At 53.7% G+C, this 24090-nt stretch overlaps 1 protein-coding gene across 3 annotated transcripts in view; it reads left to right on the top strand.

The window, feature by feature from the left end:
- Positions 1–24090, top strand: part of SBK1 (SH3 domain binding kinase 1) — a 46129-nt gene that overhangs the window by 11297 nt on the left and 10742 nt on the right. The window contains exon 1 of one of the 3 annotated variants that reach the window (XM_084758569.1): positions 8430–8793. The exons of 1 other annotated variant lie outside the window; for it this stretch is intronic. In XM_084758569.1, the coding sequence (XP_084614695.1) occupies positions 8771–8793 (23 nt within the window). In that variant the 5' untranslated portion in view covers positions 8430–8770. Of the gene's footprint in view, positions 1–8429; positions 8794–12908; positions 13551–24090 lie in introns of those variants that run through there. One more of the 3 variants, XM_084758570.1, reaches the window with a different exon arrangement.

The following is a 24090-nucleotide window of genomic DNA, read 5'->3' as shown; positions in this document are numbered from 1 at the left end:
TTAATTTTTATGATTTATTTTTGTTTTTTTAAAAAATGTGTTCACCTTACACCCCAACTGTAGCCCTCCTTGTTGTCTCTCTCTAGTTCTTAGAAAGGGGGAGCCCTCCTCCCATAACCTCTGACCTCAGCCTATCAAGCCCCATCTGGACTGTCTTTATCCTCTTCCTCTGTAAACTGGGAAGGCCACCCCACCAGGAGAAAGTGATCCACGAGTGGGCACCAGGGTCCATGTCAGAAGTAGTCCCTACTCCCCATGTTACCGGACCCACTAGGAGACTGTGCCGCCCATGCATCTGCTGCGTCTGAGCAGAGAGAGTCTAGGGAGCTTCATTTTCTACTGACTGTCTGGACAGGGTCAGATTTTGCAATCACAGACTCCAGGTCCACTACTTCTGTGTTATATAGCCTTGGCAGAGCAATGTAAAAGTTCTGTGACGTGGTTTCAACAGCCGTAAAGCGGGCACAGAGAAGTGTGTGTAGCGAGGCATCCTATTACCCCAGCTCTGGAGAGGCTGCCTCAGAGCAGTGAGTATGAGGCCAGCCTGAGCTACCACAGGGCTATACACTGAGTTCGAGGGCAGCCTGGTCTATACTGCCAGACCTTGACTCAAAGGAGGAAAAAATATATATATATGTATATACGTGTGTGTGTGTGTGTGTGTGTGTGTGTGTGTGTGTGTATACACAGATAAGTAAATAAATGAGCCAACAGTTAAGACCCAGGATATTCTGTCCTTAGGTCAAAATGTCCATTCTTTGGAAAGCGGGAGGCACTGAGAACCTGAGTCCACGTTCCCACATGACGACCCTGGGCACAACCATGTGAAGATTGGCCTCCACCATGGGTCAGGGGCTCTGTCATAGAGCCCACTTTCAGGTCTCGGCCACCACCACAGCCAGGAGAGTGATGACGCACAGGAGGCAAGGAGGTAGCTCGGTTCAGCACAGCTAAGTAGCAGGTGCTGGTTCAAACACTGAGAGTCTGACCCTCAGTTGTTTATGTTAGGCATGTTTAAACATTGCACAATTTAGTGAAAACGTTTTTTTTTTCCCTGGTGATAACTCAATCCTATGTGCACAATAAGGCTTAAGACAGGACTGCCCTGAAGCTCTTTGTAAAGTCCATGTGGCATCTTTCATAAAGATGGGTTCTACAGATCGACCAGCTCCTGATGAGGGTCTGGTAGGGGGTGGGGAGGGATCCAGTGTGGTCTCAGCCACACAGATAGCACAAAAGTCACCAGGCTACTAATCATGCCTGCTCCCAGCCTTCTGGGTAGAAAACATTATACACCCCTCCCTTTGAAGAGACACCCCAGTGTGTTTAACATTGCTGGGTTCCCCGGTGCTGTGAGCACAGGGACCTCCGTACACGCCCAGGCTACACATTGCCACAGATGTAGGATGAGTGACCTCTGGCCACTGCACTGCCACGTGCCCCCCCCCCGGCCCTGTCCCCCCCCACTTCCATCTGAAGCAAGAAGCTTTCTGGCTGGTCCTTCTGAGTGTCCCCCCCCCACAGTCTGTTGGTCTCCCGCCACACCCCAACCCTTCTCTGCTTAAAACCCTTCAGTAGTTCTACCTCCCTCAGAGTTAAAACCTGAGGCCCCATCACCAATCACTGCCCCTGCTGCCTCAGCCCCAGCACCTGTCATGCTAGGTGCCGCAAGCACACTCTGTCTGAGAGGCCTCTGTATCAGCTGTTTCCCTGACCCGGCCCGCCCCGCCCCCCTTCACCCCCCCCCACCCCCCACCCCCCCCACCCCCCATACTCCTGCCCCCCCACAGCCCCACCCCCCCACACCCCCACACCCCCTGTCTGCATGTCCCTTCCCTCACCTCATTCAAGTCTCAGCTCGAAGACCACCATCTCTGAGGGCTTCCCAGCATGCCACCCCCATTTTTTTCCTGCCCTTCCCCCTTTTCACTTTAATGCCTTGACCCGTGCCATTTACTTCTGTGTCCTATTTGTCAGTTTCTCTCGTCACTAAACCAGAACCTCTGCAAAGGCAGGGACTTTTCTGTGACGTTAGCTGCAAACAGTGCTTAGGGCACAACGGGAGGACTTAATAAATATTAAGGGTATGCCGTAGCTCAGTGGTAGGGTGCTTGCCTGCCATGTCAGAGGCCCCGAGTTTGATTCCCAGAACTGCAGAAGACAACAAAAGGATGTCTTTTCCTGGCCGCACACGGTGGTGCAGGTCCTAATGCCAGCATCTCTGTGAGTTCAAGGCCAGGCCTGGTCTACATAGTGGATTCCAGGGCATTGAGACCCTGTGTCGACAAAACAAACAAGGGAAGTGTTTGCCTGCTGGGTGGGTAGATGTGTGCATGCAGCAGAGGCAATGGTTGTAACCAAGTGGTCCAGCCGAGACTGAGCAGGATGCTGCGGGATGCTGCTGGGCCTGTAACACAGAAGCACGGAGCCTGCCTTTGGTGCTGAGTACTCACTCTGTGGTTGGTCTCTTGACGCTTTCCCTCTGTTCCTCTTTGACTCTGTGACTAAAGACTGATGGGGCCCTTCTACTGGGGCCTGGATTGGGACGGATTGTTGTCAGGGTGTACCTAGGCACCTGTCCTGCAACTGTCCCCATGCCCAAGGGAGTGTGGTATTAAATAGAAGTGAAACCCACCAGGAGGAAGATCCTAGGAGAGAGGCTTCTGCCCTGCGTTCTGAGCAGAGAGGGAAGCAGGTCAGCTTCCGGCCCAGCGTCTGTAAGCGGCACAGGTGTGTTTGGGGAGGTTAGACTCTCTGGCCACTGGAGCTGTCGGTACTGGGGTAATTTTGGACCCCCCACATTAGAGAGAAACAGGCCAAGTGTTTGACCTTGAGGTGACTAGCATCTGCCTTGTGCCTGGTAGCTTAAACAGCACAATGAGAACCGGCCGGAGCAGGCCACAGGGTTCCTCTCTGGGTCTGTGTTGTCACAGCTGTGAACTCGGCAAGAACCTTTGGCCCACTGAACCACAGGGGCTGGTGGGGTATTCAGTGGCTGGCGGCCACGGTCCTTGGCCATCACAGGGAGTGTGGGCCTGACTTATCATGGACGGACCAGATGTCTATCCTTATCTCTTGAAATGTTCAAGGGGGGGGGTGTCTAGCTTTTTCTTTCTTTCTTTCTTTTTGTTTTTTGTTTTGTTTTGTTTTTGTTTGTTTGTTTGTTTTGAGACAGGGTTTCTCTACTGTATAGCCTTGGCTATTGTGGACTCACTTTGTAGACCAGGCTGGCCTCGACTCACAAAGATCCACCTGCCTCTGCCTTCCCGAGTGCTGGGATTACAGGTGTGCACCACTATGCCCGGGTGTGGGGGGGTCTAGCTTTTTCTTCCAAAGATGGGTGACAAGGGACAAGATAGAGTTCAGTAATGACCTCAGGCCCATGTACCAAAATGGTGATGGCTTCAGCAAGGGCTGCAGACACTGCCGGGAGCTTCAGACCATCCGCTGAGGAGGTGGGGGGGGGGGAGATAGTGTCCTTAGATCTAGCTGCAGACCTTAAGTGCAGCCTCAGACAAGTCCTGGCGACACCTGGGAGGTGCCTATTTCTCGTCCCCTGCCCTCCAGTCTGGCTAAACCCTCCTATCTCCCCAGCCAGTAGAATTCAAGCCATTTTCTAGGATCCACTTAATTAGCCAAGCTTATTAACTCCCACAAGGCTTCTCCTCCCCCCCCTAATTAACTCACTTAATTAGGGCTTGCAGGCCCAGCTCCACCCAGCTCCCACCCCTGCCTGTCTCTTCCAGGCCCTGGCTCAGCCAAGCCCCCCAGCAGGCTGGGAATGTGGCAGCTGTTGCACCCAGGCCTTCACTTCAGGCCCTACTCCCTCTCACAGGACACTGGGACTCTCTGCCTTTTGTAGCAGCGGCACAAGGCAGAGATGAAAACAGGTCAGGGCAGTGGATGGCATGAGGGGAAATGGCCCGAGATGAGCCTGAACTGGGTGGTAAGGAAGGCTAAGGGGTGGCTCGGCTAGGGAACATGAGAAGATGCCAGGGCCTGGGACCCTGGGGGCAACATGGGTCTGAGTCCCAGGTTGTACAAAAGCTCTGCGCAGCCTCTCCGCTCTCTCTGCCCCCGATGTGAAAGGAAAGCTCCTGTACAAAGACGCCTGTCCGGGTAGGAACGTGTTAACACGTATAGAACAAATCCGCCACGAATCTGTGTTTATTACGTAAGTATGTGGCCTTGAGAAGAGCTAGGGGTGGGTGGGAATTTGAGGGGCTGAAGGAAGGGTGGGGACAGCCAAGGGGAGGACCATGTCTTTGCCTATGGTCTGGAATATTCCAGGGGCATCCTGGGCCTGGGAGAAAGGAGAAGGTATGCAGATCTGGGCACAGTGGCACATACCTGTGGATCCAAACAGTAATGGCGGCCAAGGCAGGGAGATCAGGTTTGAGGCTCACCTCGACTGCGTCGTGAGGCTCTGCTTCAGAAGCTGTAGCAGAGAACGGGGAAGTGGTGCTCGCCTTGAGCAGGCGAGCGAGTGTTTTGTTCACTCCAGATTTTAACCATTTTAGAAACCCACGTTCATTCAGGCAGTGGTGGCACAGGCCTTTGATTCCAGTACTCGGGAGGCAGAGGCAGGTAGATCTCTGAGTTCAAGGCCAGCCTGGTCTACAGAAATAAGTTCCAGGATTTCTCTGCAGGGCCACACGCAGAGAAATCCTGTCTCAGAAAACAAAACAGAGTAAGAAAGAAAGCACAAAGAGGCTGGGTTTGTAAGTAACAGAGACCCAAGTTTTGAAATTTAAACTCAAAGGGGACTTTACTGGGTCAAAGAACTAAAAGGTCCAAGTCTTCAGGGACATGAGGTTTGTCCCCGCCCCCCCCCTGCCCCCTCCCCCCCCCCTTGGTTCTATACCTGCTGTGCTGGTGTCATGCTCTGGAGAGCTCTCCCTGGTGAGACCACTGGAGGCTTATACTTGACCTTTCACTGTGGCCTGCCTGGGGGCAGGTACCCATCTCAGACAGGACCCTGGTAGCTAGGAAAAGGTGGAGCTAGGTCCCAAGACCAGCCGAGGGAGCCAAACACCCTCATTATCAGATCGCCTGAGTAAGGAAGGGTACGACCGAGAACGTAGGTTCCTGAGGGGACCGGGGGTCTGGGAACAGAACATGTGGGACAGATGCTAGGTAACGGGAGACTGTGCCGCTTCGACTGTGTGGAATGGTGCCAAGCTCAGGAAAGTTCCAAATGCGGGCAAGTGAGGCTGTCCCTGCCAGGCCCCACCCAGATGCCCTTGGCCTCCTTCCCAGCTTTTCCTGCATCTTCATCTCTTTTCCTGAGGGCTTTCTGGTTCCACCCCCATCCCTACTCCCACCCCCAGCAGCTCCTATCCATCCCTGCCTCTGGGATGCAGCCAGCATGTCCTCCACTGTCTCAATGGTGTCGGCTGTGTGTGTTTGCTCTGAAATGGTGACGGGCTCCAGGACACACGCCTTGTTCCTGCTCTCTCTGTACTCCCCTCCCCGAGGTCACCCACCAGATAAAGAAAGGACTTGCTCAACTCTTAGGCTCAGGGTCTGTGTCAGAGAACTCAAACTAGGACACCGTTGAAACCACCACCACCACCACCACCACCACCACCACCACCACCACCACCACCCCTCCCCACAGCCTCCAGGGATGTGTGCTAGTCACGCTCAGTCCTTTACAAATGTCTGTAAGGGATTCCCAGGGGTCACTTTTCCGGGAGCAGGGACTGAGTGAGCACCGAGCATCTGTGTCTTAGTTGGAGGACTTCAGAGATGCAGTGAACACGGCTGGGGTCCGGCACCGTCAGCTCCTCATTCCCTCATCTCAGAGCAACAGCTGCATCCTAGCCTGAAGGGTACAGCATCTATCACCATGGTGACCGGATAGCAGGGCGGTAGGGGCCAGCAGTGTCAATGTCTCCCCATTCCTGGTGTTTCTCAAAGCATGAGGTCACCCTGAGTAAGTGACTGGTTTGTAATTTTATCTGATTTTTGAGGCAGAGTCTCACTCCATAGTCGTGGCTGGCCTTGAACAAGCGGCACGTCTCCTGCCTCAGCCTCTGAAGCACTAAGGATGAGGATGGGAGCCTCCCCACTGGGCTTTATCCTGGGCAGGTGTAGGACCTGGCTATAGGGACCATAGGCTCACAGAGTGGAGAAGGTCAAGGCCCTGCCTGCTGATACACACCTGCGGTCCTAGCACTTGAAAAGTGGAGGCAGGAGGCTCAGGGAAGCTCTAGGTCATGCTCATTTTTATTTATTTTTATTTTTATTTATTTATTTTTTTTTTTGAGACAGGGTCTCTCTGTGTAACAGCTCTGGCTGTTCTAGAACTCACTTTGTAGACCAGGCTGGCCTCTGAACTCACAGAGATCCACCCGCCTCTGCCTCCCCAGTGCTGGGATTAAAGGTGTGCGCCACCACTGCCTGGCTTCATGCTCCGTTTTATAGCAAGTTCAAGACCAGTGTGGGCTGTATGAGACTCCGTCTCCCACGAACGAAGGAAAGAGAGGAAGGAGGGAGGGAAGGAGGCAGAGGGACCTATGGTCCCAGCACTTGGGAGTCTAAGGTATAGGATGGATGGTGAGTTCTGGTTTAGCCTGGTATATACAGTGAGGCTCTGCGGTCCCTTCCCATCCCCCCCCCCCCACACACAGGGTTTCTCTGTGTAGCCTTAATAGTCCTGCACTTTGTAGACCAGGCTGGCCTTGAACTCGAGAAGACCCGGCTGGCTTCCTCTGCCTCTGGAGTGCTGGGATTATTGGCATGTGCCACCATGCCCAGTTTGAGCCTCTGTTTTAAGTGGGGGGGGGGGGAAAATCACAGTTATCAAAACTTTCACAGACTAGTTTTCAATTGTTTTGAAAACTGTGTAGTTGGGGGTGAGTGGAAAGTACCACTGGAGCCAATGCTAACAGTTTATCGTCTCTGCATCAGTTATTATTCCTAAGAACCATAATCAAGGTGACTCGCGGTCAGGCCCCTCCCTCCCAATCCCAGATCTTGAATCTATGCCGTAAGCAGCCACGCCTCTGACATTACAGACGTTCGTCTGCCTTTGGCTGGCTCAGTAGCAAGGAGCAGAGTTCCTGCCTCAAAGCACAGCAGGCCTGCAGAACCACAGAGAAGCAGGCCTTTGCTCCAACTGCCATCACACGGCACTTGTCAGCATCAGTGGCTTCCCGCTGGCCACCCACGGTCGCAGTTGTATTTTCACATGGGCCAGAGAGCACAAGAACACTGCTGGAACATTCTGCTGCTCCCGTGGGATGCATTCCAAACAGAGATTTCAGAGACCCACTCACTGCCCCCAGCAACTGCACTCTGGCTGCCCTGTTCTCTCTGGACCAGCCTGAGTTCTGCTGAGACTTAGCTCAGCTGATTGGCTCTGTCCTCAGGGGCCCTGGCCGTTTCTGCTCCAGTTGCCTGGTACTTTCCATATCTGTGCACCCAGATGACAGCATATCTGTCATCTTAAACCTGATCTGTTCCCTGAACTACCCAGTCACCAGTATTACCAGCAGCGTCCCTGATCCAGTAAGCTACGTGAGGTGGTCGCCAGCATCAGTGTTCTGGTCATAAGGTGGCCATTCAGGGGATGGGGTTCTTACTGTACAACAGTACCACAGTCACATGGGCCAACAACTCAGGAATGCTTCTGTATAAGGCCAAGGACAAGAACAAACGAAGGAGCCTGAGATGCCCTGACACCCCCCTCCCCGCTCCCCCCAATAGCGTGGAGATGACCAATATACCAAATACAAGCTCTTCCGAGGTCACTTTCTTTATCTAGTAGCATTACCCAGACTCTGGTTTGAATGTTGTGGTGTACAGGTTCCTAGAGCACAGACTTGGGTGATTCCTCCCCAAATCTTAACACCCCCCATCCCCCCCCAACGCACACCCCAAGAAGTAGAAACTTGACTCAGCCACAGGGAGGGAGGGAGCTTAGTGATCAGAAGACCCTGGGTTTCCTGGCCTCGAGTGTTTCCTTGTGCAAGGAGCAGTCTCTAGTTACCCAGGAGCGTGTCCCCATGGCTGATGGGGTGCTGTGCCCTGTAATCCCAGCACCTGGGAGGTAGAAGCAGGAAGAAGGTGGGTTTAAAGTCAGCTGGAGCTACGTGGCGAGGCAGTGTTTCAAACAAAACAAAACTGACTTCGTTACCAACGAGAGCAATGTGTCTAGACAGAGGCAAAGCTCTCTGTTTTCTAGCATTCTGTGTGGCTGTGGAAACCGTGGCTAAGTCCTGTCTTCGTGTTTTACTGTTCAAATTGCAGCTTTGATTGGCGCATTTCTAGGCGTCAAGGACAGAGGACTGTAGCATTTTAGTCAGCTGCCTGGTTCCTCTGGCCACACAGACTGAGCTAGTTCCGCCTCTGAGACACAGGCCAAGGTGGGGTCAGGTACACAAGCAATTTAGTGCAGAAAGTGCTCTGGGAGGAAACTAGAGGAGGCTTGCAGAAGTGTCAGATTGCAAGAGACCTAACAACTGAAGGGCAGGCTGGGAAGGGCAACAACCGGGTAACAGGAGCCGAGAATGCTTCTAATAAAGCCAACGGGCAACGGGCACCGCACCGGACCGGCCTGGATAGAACGCTGCTCTTAAAGGAGACTTGTGTCCAGGAAAGGAACGGGACATTCCTTTGTGAACTGCAGGTTGGTTTCCCAGCTGCTGCTACTACTAATGGTGGTTGATTCCAGTCCCAAATAACACCGTCTCAGTGGCAGAAGTGCAGGCCACCTCTCACCACGCGTATTGCACAGTTCCATGGATTCCAAGAGCCTCCTCCTATGTGGAAACTGTGGAGAGGAAGGTGAGAGAAACAAGCTATGCTCCTTCCACCTTGCTGCAGGCAGCTGGGGGGGGTGGGGGTCACAGCAGACACTCATCCTTCCCCCCCCCCAGGTTCTAAATGAAGCCCTGACTTCACTAAGGCTTGGGTTGGGTGTGATGGGTGACACGGTGGCAAGAGCCATCCCCTAGTGCGTGGCTTTCTTTTTCTTTTCTTTTCTTTTTTTTTCTTTTTCTTTCTTTCTTTCTTTTTCTTTTCTTTTTTTTTTTTTTTCAAGACAGGGTTCCTCTGTGTGACTCTGTTTGCTCTGTAAACCAGGCTGGCCTCGAACTCAGAGAGTCCCCCTGCCTCTGCCTCCCGAGTGGTGGGATTAAAAGGTACGCTACCACCACCGCCCAGCTGCTTGGCTTTCATAATCAACAGATACCTAGATTCTGCTTTTTTTTTTTCCAGGAGACTGTGAGCCCACAGTTTCCTAGCTTGTATTTAAGGACAGTGTGTATGTCCTGCAAGGGTCAATTGCCGTGGAAAACAGGACTTCCCACTCTACATTTCTGAGAGAATAACTGGGAAGGGATTCCCCCACAATGCATTTTGGCAAGCCTTTTCTAACTGCATTGTGGGCAACCAAAGCCCCAGCTGAGGAATCAAGGAAGTTTTTCAGGAGGAAGCTGGGTAACTCTCGACAACTGTTAGTCAGATGTCTGTTGCTATAACAAAACAACTGTGACCATAGAATTATAAAGAAGAAAGGTTTGTTTTGGCCCCAACTGTTGGAGGCTTTAAGCATTTGTTTGACCCTGTTGATTTGGAGCCAGTGGCAAGATAGCCTAGAATGGTGTGATGGGGTGACAAAGGAAGCCTATTTACAACACAGCCAGGAACAAGACAAGAAAAAAAAAAGTCCCACAATTCCTTTTGAGCGCATGTCCTCAAATTACCCAAAACTTCCCACTAGGCCCTACCATTCAATAGCACGAAGCTTTAGGGCCAAGCTTTCCTTTCTGTCTTAAAAGATACTTTTAATTGTTTTATTTTCCTTTATGAGTGTGTTGCCTGCATGCTTGTCTGTGCGTTGCTTGTGTGCATGGCACTCTGGGAGGCCAAAAGAGGGCATCAGGTCCCTGGGGACTGAAGTTACAGATAGTTGTAACCTGCTGTCTGGTGCCGAGGATTGAAACTGCGCTGGAAGACCAGCCAATGCTCTTAACCACTGAGCCAACTCTGCAGCCCAGGGGCCAAGGTTTTGACGTAAGCCTTTGGGGGAACATTTAAGAGCCAAGCTATAGCAACAACCACAGCCAAGAACATGTCAAAGCTGGTTTCCTTGAATGAGGAAATACTCTCTGAGCTCTTGTCTGTGGACTCAGTTACCAGACACAGGAGGACATCCTTTCTCTCCCAGTCCCGGACTCTTACACCCTGTCACCCACACATTCTCACTTTGCTTGTTTGGAGCACTAATACCTCACTTGGCGAGTACTAGGACAATACAGGGTCAACTTGAAAGCCCTGACGTGGGTATGATGCTGTGGAAGAGGTCAGGCAGCCAAAGAATTGTTTCGGAGGGTAGCTTGTGTGGAAAACAGGAGGCAAGCGGAACCGTGTCATTAGATGGAAGGGACCAAATGCACAGAGATGTGGAAAAGCAAGAAAGTGGATATTCCAGAACTTGCTGATGCTAAGACTGAATGGAGAAGAGAGGTTCCCAGGAGTGACAGGGTAAGCAGGCACCGATGCTGACAGCCTTGAACACGGGGTGCCTTATTAGGGTTTCCATTGCTGCAACGAGACACCAAGAACATGCAGCTCTTAGGAAAAAAAACATTTTTTGTTTTGTTTTTTGAGACAGGGTTTCTCCACGTAACAGGACTGGATGTTCTGGACTCACTTTGTAGACCAGGCTAGCCTCAAACTCACAGAGATCCGCCGGCCTCTGCCTCCTGAGTGCTGGGATTAACTGTGGGCACCACCACACCGGCTATAAAGGGAATATTGAACTGGGGCTGGCTTACAGTTCAGAGGTTTATCCCATCATCACCATCACCACGGCAGGAAGCACGGCGGCAGACATGGTGCAGGAGAGGGGGCTGAGACGTCTAAATCTGGACCAGCAGTCAGCAGGAAGAGAGAGTGACACTGGGCCCTGGCTGGAGCATTTGAAACTGTCAAAGCCCATCCATCCCTCCTGACTTACTTTCTCCAGCGAAGCCACGCCTACTCTAACAAGGCCACGCCTCCTAATAGTGCCACTTCCTGTGAGCCTTTGGGGCCCGTTTTCATTCAAACCACTGCTGTGGTAAGGCGGGTAGGCTTTACCCTGGAGGGCACAAGGAGTGCTTGGCAAGTTCGTTAGAGATACAACCCAGTCAACATTGCATTCAACAGAGCTGGTGGGCTTAAAGGACTTGGCTTCCAGAAAACTGAATTTAGGTAAAGGTGGGAGGAAGGTGCTTGAGGATTAAAAGCAGTAGTACAATTGTGCGCGTTCCCAAGCAAAAGTCTGTGTGCATCAGCTTTATTTTTGGCCCTTCTTCCAGTTCTGGGGATCCTGTCCAGGGCCTTCCACATACCAGAACTAAATCCATCTCCAGTTCCTGTCAGCATGTGTGTGTGTGTGTGTGTGTGTGTGTGTGTGTGTGTGTGTGTGTGATGTGTGCAGTGGGTGAGTGTGGAGTATGTGTGTGTGCACGCGCAGGCACATGTCCAAGCTTGGCGGGAAGTTGACATGATCAGGTGCGTTCTTCAACCCCTCCCCAGCTCCTCTATAGATATTTTTTGTGGGTGTATGTATGTGTGGTTTGTGTGTGCATATGCGTCTGTTTGCATGTATGTGGGTACACATGCACGTGCGTGCCTCTGGAGAAAGAGGCTGCGTGCAGCATTTCTCTTAGTTGTCCTCCACTTTGTAGACTGGCGTTTGGTCTCTTACTTGAACCCAGAGCTCACGGATTTTGCTACAGCTTGCTCTGGAGAGCCTGTGTGCCTCCCAAGTGCTGGGGCTGCTGTACCCGCCCAGCAATGCTGTGAGTCCTGAGGATCATTTCTGTCATTTCCCCATCTCCCCCCACCCATCTCACCTCCTGCCCTCTTTCTTCTTTTTTGAGATTGGGTCTCTCACTGAATTTGGAGTTCACTGATCAGACTAGGCTGGCTCCAGGGATCCTGCCTGTCTGCCTAGTCCTGGAATTACAGGTGTCACTGGCTTTTTATGTGGGTGCGAGAGGACTGGACTCAAGTCCTCACGCTTGCCTGGCAAGCACTTAATAAGCCATCTTCCAGCTCCACCTAAGGTCACTTAAGCTTGCAATACCGGGCTCTAAAAGTTCTAGAAGCAGTCCGCTTGGGAAGCGGATCTGACCAGAGATTAAAAAGAGGGGTCGATTCTGGGTGTGTTGGAGGCTTTTTTTTTTTCCATGAAGAAAACCGTGTGCTTCAGGGATGAGGCACAGAAGAGAGATCGGGCCTCTGCAAGGACGCGTTGTTTCCACTCAGTCGCCATCTCCGCTTGTCCGCCCCACCTGCATCCAGGCTACCAATTTCCGGTTAATGAACAAAGCTCTTCGCACCCGGGTGGCTTTGCACAGCGCCTTCGTCAGCCAGGAGCTCCCTTTCTTCCGTTCTGCCTATACACCTTTCATCCCAACTATTTCTTAAATCTTCACCGCCTCCCTACAGTAGAGCTCGCAAGCTCGGCCTGAGGTCTCGTGGAATCGGATGGATAGATGGAAGAATGAATGGGCAGACAGGCGGGTGAACAGACGGACCGGTAGTTGAATGAGTGTGTGCATTCGAAATAGGAGGGCTCGGATTTAGTTTCCTTCTTTGAAACAGAGCCAGGCTCCGCCCCACAAGCATAGACTGAAATAGTCTGGGACAGTCTGGCCCCTCGGGGACTAAGCAGCTGGACCAGATGACCCTCTGCGACTCCCCCGAGCCCTCTCTAACCTCGTTCTAGCCCCCTCGTGGGCTCTGACCTAGAAAGGAAGCTTGAAGCGGTGAAGGGCTGGCGCTAGGACCCGGCGTGGCCGGAAAGCGGGCGGGGCGTCGCGCGGCTCCCGCGGCGTGGGGAGGGGGAGTCCAGGTCCCCGGCTCCCGGCGGGAGGGCGCAGCGGGAGTGCGCGTGCGCGCGGCGCGCACCCGGTGCAGCGGACAAAGACGCGTGCGGCGGCGCGCGAGGTGGAGGGCGGAGCAGCGGGCGGGCAGGTACGCGCCGGCGGGAGGCGGAGCCGCGAGGCCGCGATGGAGCGCAGCCCGGGCGGGCGCCGGTGCTGGAGCCCGAGCGCCGGGCGGAGCGGGAGCCGAAGCCGGAGCCGCAGCCTCTGCCCGCGCCAGGCCGGGGCAGGAGCCCGTAGGGCCGGGCTGCTTGCAGCGGCGGCGCCCGAACCCCCCAGCGGCTGAGCAGTGACCCCCAAAACCCCGTAGGCGGCTGCCGGGACCCAGCGCGCAACGACCGCTCCAACCCAGGGCCCCCCCCCCAAGATCTGCTTGCAACAAACGCACACCTCAAGACAGAGAGATCAAGCCTCGGGGCGGTAGCCCTCCCCGCTGCACCGGCACACAGGAACCCCAAACCTAGCACAGCGAGATCCTCTTGCTTACGAGAAGCCGCGGGCATCCCAAAGCCCCGGGACCCGGGCGACCGAGCCCCTTGCGACGCCCTCCGCGTCCCCGGCTCATGGTGGTGGTGGTGCCCTGAGCCCCTCTCGGGCCGGGCTGACGAAGACCGACACGGCGCCCAGGCCCCCTGCCGCGGCGTCCCCGCGGCCCCAGCCCAGGTAAGTGGGACCCAGGTGAGGGGCGGCAGGTGAGTGGCACCGAGGTCCCCAGAGCTCTGCAGGTGGGGAAGGAAGTACGGAGCGCGCGCTCCCCCTCCTCAGCGTCGCCATGGAGCCAGAAGCTGAAGGACATCTCTTTGTGTCTCGCTTGGAGGAGCCGCCCCCTCCTCCCCTCCCTTCCCCCACTCTCCACCTCAACCCTGATATTTGGGCACCGCTCCGGACCCCCGGAGAGAGTAGTTGTGATTACCTGGAGAGGGGGGAAGAGCGTGGAGATTCTCCCTCATAAAGCAAGCCTGGAGCTTTAGACCTGGGGTCCTTGAAGAATAAAGAGCTATATAGATATCCCTTCCCCAAAGGTCAGGCATAGTTCTTGGTGAGCCCCCCACCCCCAGGAAAGAAAATTTGGGGCACCTGCAGGTGAGAGGTGCCTGCATTCTGCAGCTTTGGGTGGCAGCTGGGTGTGTGCCTTTGTCTGAGAGGGCAGAGAAGGGGCGTGTTTGAGAGAACGCGTGGAAATCTCTTCTCTCACTCCTCCTGTACCCCAACTCAGGTCTCAGTGGGGCTCTTTGTGTTCCTTGCAGAACAGGGAGAGGGTAAGCCTTCTTAAAGTGAGCAGCTAATTTTTGGGGAGGGGCGGTACCCCTGGTGAAGAAGACATTTCGGGCCAGAGCACCTTTCTGTCCCTCTAAGTCCCAAGGACAGCAACCCCGAGTCCCTTCCTTTTTCCTGACCCTGGGAATACCTAGGGCTAAGTCCAGGGCTGGGACACTGTGTCCTCCACAATGAAGGGGTGAGGCCGGAGTTCTTAAGTTCTCCAAAGCATCTACAATCAAGAGGCCCTCAACAAAGTCCTGAACCCCAGGACCCAGGGGATGCTGGAAGACCCTGCCGGTGTTGTACCCTGAGAAGCCTTCCACAGACAGGCACTGGTGCAGAGTCAGGTACTGGGTGAGTAGGCAGGCTGGTGAAGGCAGGACCCGGGGCACAGAGACCTCTAGAAGTTTCTTTGTTCAGTTTTTTTATTCATTCATTGGAAACCTCTACCTTGTCTGAAGTTCCAACCTTGGAGTCTAAGCCTCTCACCCATCTTTCCCTGATGACCCCTGGGCTGTTCTGTGTCCATGCTGTCAGGACCAGCTGCCCAGCCCTTGGGCCCCCCTCCCCCCGCATCTGTGAGACACCTGATCCCCCCCCCCCCATTTTGGACTTAGCTGATGCCTTCCCATCGACCACTGCCTCCACTCCACCCTGCTGCTGGCTTTGCCCCATGCGTGAGGATGTAGCCTGGGTCAGCACTCCCGCAGATTCTGCAGACTCAAGGACAGTCAAGGCAGTCACCCCCAGAAGAGGATGTGCGGGAGCTAGTCGCCCTGAAGACTGGGTGACCTTGATCAGGCCCGTGTGGCTTTTCCCAGAGAGAGCCACAGTGAACCACACACTCTGCAGCCAGCATGGTGGATATAGATTGACGTCAGGCGGTCAGAGGCGTTTAGGTGTGTCCAAGCCATCTTGGAAGTTTATGTTTGTGCAGTGGATTCGAGCGCAGGGCTTTGTCACACACCCCACAGGCGAGGCAGTGGAAGCAGAGGCTGGAGAGCAGAGGTCCAAAGGACTAGAGCCATTATGGGGCCAGAAGGGGACCAGTAGGAAGACTTTCTTTTCTTACTAACCTGCTGTGGCTCCCCGTTGAGTAGACCTAATAAAGTAGTTTGGCAGCCCAGCTCTCTGCAGCCTGCCCTAGTTTACGCCTTGGGCACCTCCACTACACCTGGTTCTTCTTCTTGTCTCTTGTCCTCTATCATATGAAATTCCCTTGACCCAGAGCCCCACTCTAGGATGGCTTGGCAGCTGTTTCTGCCTCCACCTCTCTTTTGATTCTGGCTTCGATGGGCACATAGTGGAGAACCCAGTCTGGGTGGTTGGTTGGCAGCTGGGCAGCTTAGAGACGGTGGCATATGTCTCCTTGTGCTGTGAGACCGCTCACAGCCTCAGGAGTCTGGGGCTGTCTTGTTCTGGCCACGCCAGCACTGTTGAACCTACAGGGGTCTTAGCATTTAGAAAATATAGCTTGGAGCCCCATTTCGCTGATCAGTGTGTTTCATGCGTCTGCATTTGTTATTGGTGCTCAAATTTTGGGGGCAGGGGAATTTCACATGCAGATGCTAATTTGGGGATCCTCTTAATGGCCAGCTTCTTTGGAGAGGGCACATGCCCTCAGCTGCCCCAGGAACTCCTGACCTGTTCGTTTTTGATGCGGACTTAGAGCCTGACCTCCAGGTTTGCGGGGTGGATTGGAAGCTGGGAGGCAGATTGCTCAGCAGTGACTGTTGGTGGTCCGCAAACACATGCTTCCTGCCACCCCCAAGGCTGGATGAGGATGAACAGAGTGACCGTCAGGGGCCTGTTAGGGTCAGTACTGAGGAGAGCCAGGACTTCAAACTGGCCCCACAAAAGGCTCTCCAAGATTGAGTTCTGTGCTCTGAACATGTGGCCCAGGTTGCACGCTGGGCAGAGGAATGTGCGCATGCCCGGCGTATGCAAGGGTTCCATCTCCAAAGCAGCGAACAAGGCAAAGTAGCCTAGTCCTCCCAGTGACACGGATAGCCATTGCCAAGTAACGGGGCCAAAGCCGGAGCCAGCACTAGGTCCCAGCCACTGGCCTTGGCTTTGGAAGGTGTGACCTCTGCGGGGACAAAGGTCAGCTGTAGCCCACGGTCTAAAGAGATGGCAGAGTACCATGTGGAGAGCACCAACTCCGGACTTCCCCTGGGTTTGGGATGCACTTCCTCCTTTGGGCCTCAGTTTATTCATTTATAAAATAGGGATAATACTGTGTAGAGTGAACTAAAGCCAGTAAGGAGCCTAGGACAGGGTCTGCCACATAGAATGGGGCCAGAGACTCTAGCAGTCTTCTTAAAGGGGCACTGCAGGGGCCTGGCTGAGCTTCCTTTGGGAGCTGCCCTAGAGAACAGTGGCTGGGGCTCTGGGTCCGTGGAAGGAAGGCCCCTGTTGTCCCCTGCTTCTCTCCAAGAAAGGGTCTTAGTGACAGCCAAAGGCTTTCTGCCCCACGAGGTGGACCCTCCAGGCCCAGAAAGGTCAAAGTCCCCTTTCCTGCCCCCCCCTTCCTCCTTTTTGCCACACCCCTGCCTCTCATAGCTCCTCCCCCACCCAGGAAGCCATGCCATCCATGGCTGGCTTGGAAGATGCCAGTGGAGCAGCTTTTACTGTCTCCGTGGTGCCAGGCTCTGGACAAGATTTCGTTTTACCCCTAGGCCAACACCGCATTGAGCCCGGCTCCGTGTTCACCAAGTGTTGGTGTTGACCTGGCACCAGCTGCCTATCCAGTAACTAAAGTGCCCTTGCACTAGTCAGTCCTCGGGGTCTGTGTTTGCCTTCTGCAGAAGGAGTGCCCAGTGCCCGCCACGGTGAAGCAGGTGGGGGTGAGGCATGCTGACTCAGCGGGGTCTTCTCCCATCCTCTGTTGCCATATGCAGATGAGCTGATCCTAGTCAGGGGACCTGCTGTGACTTCCCACAGCCTAGCACTCCCTCTCTGCAGCTTGAAGAGTCACAAGAGGGTTCCAGAAATCTACCAGACGCTTCTGGGCTTCCGGGTAGGAGACTGGGCAGGGCTGGGCCGGAATATTATAGATTCGCCTCATTCCACTTGTCAAACCAGAGAGGATGATCCCCAAAGATGGAGCACAGCTCTACCCACTGGGAGCAGCTGTGTGGCCTTGAGCAAGGTCCCTAACCTCTCTGTGCCTCAGGTCTCTCTTCTGCAAGGAAAAAAAAAACCCTAGCACTCATCTTATGGGGCTATTGGGAGGGCTGAGTGAATAGATGTCTACCAAATGCTATGAATAGCAACTGTGGTACCCCAAAGGCTTGCCTTTAGCATCAGTCCTCAAAGGCCCTGAGCAGAAAGGGATGGGAGCTCCACTCGTAGAGATGAAGTGGCCTCTGGCCTGGCATTGTGATGCACACCTTTGGTCCCTGTACTAAGGAGACAGAGTCAGGCAGATCTCTGACGTTTGAGACTAGCCTGGTCTGATAGTGAACGCGGGGCCAGTCAAAACTACATGGTAAGACCCTGTGTGAAAAAAGGAAAACAAAAATGGGCTCTGAGGCTAAGGGCTTTTCCAACGCTCTCTCCACCCTGGGGGTCAGGATTCAGGAAGGGTTCTGGTCGCTTTTTATCTCATACACACGGTGCAGGCTGGGATCTGATGTTCACCTGGTCACCAATTTGTCCCAGAGCTCCATAGAGTCTCAAGGCAAGACCCTGGTCAGGGACAGATGCTGTGCCTCATCCCTCAGGGAACAAGGCCCAGCCTCTTTGAGGACTTCTAGGCTACGGAGAGGAAACCCCACTTCCTGTCATGTCTTTTGGTTCCTCCACGACATTGGCCACCCTTCCCCAATCAGCCCAACCCGAGCCTTGCCTCCCCCACCCCTACCTGCTCGCCTCTTTGCCCTCAGCGCCTGCGTAGTCCCACTTTGGGCCTCTGCCCTGTGTCCTCTGCTGTCCCAGCACAGTGTGTGTGTGTGTCCAGGCTTTGGTTCCTCCCTGAGGTCTGTACTGCCATACTTGGCACCTTCCTCCCCATTGCTCCCTGGCAGTTCCCCTGGCATGGCACCTTGCCTGACACATGTCTGTTTCACTGTTAGTGCACAGTGTAAGCGCTCAAGCCTGGGCCGCATGATTTGCAGGTATTCTCAGATCGGGGGGGGGGGGGGGTGGGGGGGTGGGGGTGGGGAGGAGGGGGGGTTAGTGCCCAACACATAGTGGATGCACAACATGTCTTTATGAAGTGTTTTAGGATCACACAGGTCATCTCTAAGCCATGACTAGCTGTGTGACCTGAGACCTAACCATTTAATCTTTTTCTTTGAGCCTCAGTTTCCTTGGCTATAGGACATAAATAGCTTCTTCCAAGGGTATTTGAGGTTTAAATGAGTCCGTGTGTCTAAAGCTGTTTTAAGTGGCTTGTATGTGGTGGCTCTTAAAAATACTACTTGAACCTGAACCAATCTATACCCATTTTCCTCTCGTTGGAGCCCAAGGCATGCTAGACAGGTTCTCTGCTGCTGAGCCACATCTTTAGCTCTTACGCCTATTTAACTGAAGAAATTGAGCCTCAGAGGACAAACAGCTTGCACAGGACCTATGGCTAGGAACGGTAGTGAACACCTGAGCCTTGGTGTAGGCTGCTATGCTGGATGCAGGCTTGTTTGTCCCTCTGTAGCTCAGAGGGGACCTGGGGCTGGGCTCAGTTCTCCAGAGAGCCTCTGCTCACTGAGCTCTCTCTTTCTCTAGCAGTTGCCATTTGTTCATTGAGGCCAGCCTAGCTAAGGCCACTAGCCAATCCGCTAATGGCAGATGACGTCTGTGCCCACTGTACCAAGTCCTGAGTGCTAGACTGCCTGCATCTTCCAGGCGATTAATTTTGGGGGGCCTTAAGAGTCACTGGCTTAGGCCGGGCGGTGGTGGTGCACACCTTTAATCCCAGTACTTGGGAAACAGAGGCAGGTAGATCTCTGTGAGTTTGAGCCCAGCCTGGTCTACAAAGTGAGTCCAGGACAGCCAAGGCTCTACAGAGAAACCCTGTCTTGGGGGGGAGAGGGGGGAAAGAGCCACCAACTTAAATAGCTACCAAGGCTTGGTCTAGGGTTGGGGTGGCCTGCCAGATAGAGTCACTATGTCAGCCCTGGAGCCTCACAGCACAGCGATCTCCAGTCAGCCCTGGTGGTAAGGACAGTAAGGAAGGTTATGTCTCATGGCTGGAACCAGGACACTCCTAAGTCTCTACTTTCAGATCTGGTGAATAGGGAAGGTGAGTCCGATGACCACAGACTTTTCCAGATGCAACTGGTTCAGGAGTAAGATTTAGCGGCAGAAAGATGGCTTCTGTGTATGGAATAGAAGGGCAAATTTGCCCACACAGTCGGCAGGATAACTGGCCTCAGGTCCCTCCATCTGGCCAATTCTTACCAAGTATTTACTTCACGCCGGGCATGCAAGAAGTGCCTTAGTTGTCACTGTAGCCCACTGTGTTTGATGGGCACCCTTAGCCCTGTCCTACCGATGAGCACGCTGAGGCATCAGCAGGGGTACAACCTACCCAAGGTCACATTGCTGAGAAAGGACAGTGCCAGGAGATATTGAATACCCTCTTCTTCCTTCTGTTTTTGGACCAGAATACAGTACTTTATGGTTTATACATGACTGTCAAGGACTGGGGCGATCCAGGCATGGTGGCCGTACACACAGCACTCAGGAAGAGACCGGAAGCTTTTGAGTTTGAGGTCAGCTTGGGCTATTTAGCAGCAAGACTTTGACTCAGAAGATAAAACAAAGGAGAGGACTTGTCTAGAATCCCCTGGTTTCCTGGGGGCCCCTGACACCACCCCCAAGTGTCGCGTGTGAAACAGGCGTATTGCTATGATGATGCCCTGGCAGTGAGCAGGAGAGTCCCAAGTGCAGGCAGATTGTGGTCCTGGGTAAGCCAGTGTGGAGGGCATAGGGCCAGCCTTCAGGGATACCATTTCAGGAGCAGTGGTCAGCAGACTAGGGTGTCTGTCCTGGCACAGAGGGGACCTTGCCGGGCATAGCCCGTAAGGCGTGGCATCCCTCGGGATGGGGTCCTGATGCTGAGGGACTGTCAGGGCGGCTTTCTCATTTGCTCACCCTCTTCCCGCCCATCCTCTGCCCACACCTGCCACCTCGCCTCCCTCATCCAGCTGTTCTTTCTGCTCCCCAGACCATGCAGGGTTGTGCCTAGTAACGTTTCATCCTTCCTTTTCTCCTGGCCCAGTCCCCACCTCCCCAAGAGACTCAGTTGCCCATTCAACAGATGTTTACTAAGCACTTGCTTTGTGCCAGGTGCCATGCCAGCACCTGGGGACTCCACAGTGAACAAGACCAGGCCGTAAAACCCCTGCCCTCTGGGCGCTTCCGTTTGAGTGGGAGAAAGACACAGTTAATAGATGTCAGCATAGTCAGTATTATGTAACGCATTCAGAGGTGCTACGTTCTGCTGGGGAGAAATAGAGCGAGGTGCGGGGGAAGGAGGGGCAGAATGTGGCCCTGGTTAGGAAGGTGTCACCCAAGCAGAACACCGAGGAAAGAGCCATGTAGGCATAGAGGAGAGAGCTGCCCAGGCAGAAGGAACAGCCCCAGGCTGGGATATGACTGCCTGGGAACAGCAGGGAAACTGGGGTGGGGGTGGGGGTGGGGCACAGAAGCAAGTCACAGGGGACAAGGCCAATAGAGGGAGTGGAGATGGGAGTGACACTCCGTGGATGCTGTGTCTAGAATAGACTGTGGCCTGGCCCCGTGGCACACACCTGCAGTCCTGACTCCTGTGAAGGGTGAGACAGAAGGATTGGAAGTTGGGAGCCAGTTTGGGTCAAGGTCAAGCACCATCACTAATGTGTGGCTTCTGGAGTTTCTCAATATAAGTGCGCGTAAATGGGAAACCCATTCTTATTTTCCCCTTGTCAGGGCAGTGTACTGACCGTCTGGCTGTATCGGGTGACCTGGAGCCCAGGGGGCAGGGTAACTGGTGACCACTGCTGTGTTCTTCCAGAAGCCAACTTCTTACTTGGCAGGGTGTCCAGCAGAATGGCAGCTCGGTCTGGGACTCTGCACACACAAAAAAAATAAAAATAAAAAATCCAAACCCACCCACCCTTTATTTAACTCACAAGCGCGTTTCTAGAGGCTGTATACAGACACACTTGCATCCGCTGAGTTTCAAATACTTCTGAGCAAGGCCACTTACTCTGGATGGTAGCAATAGTAGAAAGCTGAACATATCTTGGGTGTCCACTATGAGAGCCTTGGCTGTGGGCACTGGAGATCTGGTTCTGCAGTATCCCCATCCCTGGCTGGAGGCTCCCCTACCCTTCCTCTAGTAGGTAGTGAGTTAGTCTTCAGGCGGTGCTGTCCAGGCAGGTGGTGCTGAACATGGTCTGGAGGGAGACCTGGGGTCCGGAGTTGAAGACTTAAGAGTAAAGAAGAGGATGTGGAGCCCAAGAAGCTAAAGATTCAGTCTTGGCCCTGTGGCTGATGGGCTGTGTGACTGTGAACAGACTGACTGCTCTGAGCCTCTGCGTCCTGCTCTGTAAAGGAGTTGCCACAGAGACTAAGTGGCAAAAATAAATGGTAATTTTTACCACTTCACTTTAGAGATAGTAAAGTGGTGGGCAAGCTGGGGTCACAGGATGATGGTGCTGGATACTGCTGCTTCCCGGATGGAGGGTTTTGCTATAATGCTGTGACCAAGCTGGACCTGGTCGATGCTTAGCATCCCACCCTTGGGAGGCTGAGGCAGGAGGGTCAAACGCTCAAGGACAGCCTGGACTACGTAGCAAGATTCGTGTTTTAAAATAAAAAAAGACTGGAGATACAACACTTTCCTGGGCTCTCCTCTCAAACACAGAAAAAAAGACAACACCAGTGCCTCAGTTTCTTCATTTGTAAATCGGAGTCAGTGCTAGTCCCTATGATATGATACAGTCTAAGGATTTGATGGGTCCATAGGTGTCAGCTCACCACTGTCACTTCCTTTGGTACCTCCAGCCTGTCTATCCACAGTGACCAAGGCTCCTTGTAGCTGCTCCCCTCATGCCTCCTGAGCTTGGGGCTGTTAGAAGGTGACAGCATTTCACTCCCAAAGACATCCTGGTGGCTCTGGCTCAGCCTGCCCCTGACCTGTGCCCCCTGGCCATCAGTCTGCCCATCTGTAGAATGGGGCCAGCAGTCTCCTTCACGTGATGCTGGAAAAATAACTATGTGCCTGCAGGGTCACATTCAGGAAAGCCAAGATATAAAAAGTCACAACTTTCTAAACACGTAAGGAATTGTTCACCGGCATTTGTCACCCCCTGGCTCAGTGCTGGGAATAGTAACATGATTAAGGCAGGGGCTGGCTTTCAAGGAGCTTGTGGCTTCCTCCCTGCGTTTTAGGTACATTTGTCTGGAGTCTAGCTTGAGAGTTATATAAACCCAATCAACTGGCTTAATAAAGCCGGAACAGAAATCCATTGATTCCTGAAGTGTCCAGGAGTAGAACTGGCCTTAGGCACACCTTGTCAGCACAGCTTTGCTGCTTCCCTGTCAGGCAGGTTTCCCCCTTGGTGTGGCCAGCTAGCTCCTAACAGCTGTAGCTCTGTGTCCTAACAGTTGTGGCTCAGTCTCACACCCAGAGTGGAGGATGCTGATCGTCCACAACTCCAGAAGAAGTCCCAGGGCTTGCCTACGGTAGGTCACCTCTGGGCACATGTCCATCTTGAGGCCGATGTAATGATGGACCCATGGGTCAGGCAGGCCTGGGTCCCTAATCACAGTGTGGAGAGCACCCTCTTGAAGTGCGTGGGCAGAGGGCAGGGCTACTACCCAAAGAAAGGGAAACTGAGGCTAAGCATCAAGGAACCACAGCAGCACAGCAAGGCTGAATGTGGGTGCACGCCTGTGACCTAGCACAAGGCCAGATGTGATGCACACCTGTGACCCTAGCACAAGGCCAGATGTGATGCACACCTGTGACCCTAGCACAAGGCCAGATGTGATGCACGCCTGTGACCTAGCACAAGGCCAGATGTGATGCACACCTGTGACCCTAGCACAAGGCCAGATGTGATGCACACCTGTGACCCTAGCACTTGGGAGGTGGAGGTGGGAAGATGGTGGATTCGGTGCCACCCCGGCAAGACCCTGTCTCAAAAAACAATCAAACGAATAAAACTTCATTGCAGTTGTATGAACAAGGCAAGAATTGAGTCAGACCTGACTTTCAGTCTGGCTGGGGTGGAGTGTGGGGCAAAGTACAATGACACACGTATGAAAATGCCACAGGCCCATTGTCTTGCATGTGTTAACTGAAACGGGCAAGATACAGAAAAGGAGTTCATCTGACTCAAGTCTGAGGAAGGTCTGAAGGAGGCAGCATGAAGAGAAAAGACTGACGTGTGGTGAGCTGGCTCCGTCACAGAAGCCAAGAGAATACAGTTGCTGCTCCCTTGCGTTTGACTGGTGGAGGGGGATGAGGTCACTGGGCTACCCTCCACTCAGTTCTGACATTCTACCACACAGGGACATTGCGTAGCCACATCCAGAGAAGTAGGGTGCTCCCTGTGGTGTTTGTCCTTGCTTGGGACACTATGTGGGTCTTGGGACTCTTGTGTGAGGATCAGAAAGGCTCAACTGGTGCCAGGCATTGAGGCGCACTCCTGTAATTCCAGATTCTAGGCCAGCCTGGTCTACATAGCAAGTACCAGGACTCGGCAAGAAAACAAAAAAGAAAAGCCAGGCCAGCATCCTTAGGCCCTGCCTCACCTCTCACACCCTCCCCCATAGGCTCTAGCCTCTGCTGCACCCCCAGGATGGAGGATGCACTCTTCTGTGCTGTGTCTGCCTTGAGAAGCCCCGTAGGACAGGAGCCCCAGATCTGAATCCAGCTCTGCCAAATGCCAGCTTTGACTCCATGTGTGCCCCCCAGCAGCTTGGTTTGCTTGGTGCTGCTGCCACAGAG

This window comes from Acomys minous, assembly GCF_964271855.1.
Source record: "Acomys minous genome assembly, chromosome: 2".
NCBI lineage: Eukaryota > Metazoa > Chordata > Mammalia > Rodentia > Muridae > Acomys > Acomys minous.
Note: the sequence above shows the minus strand (reverse complement) of the source record. Positions and strands in the feature narration are given on the sequence as shown.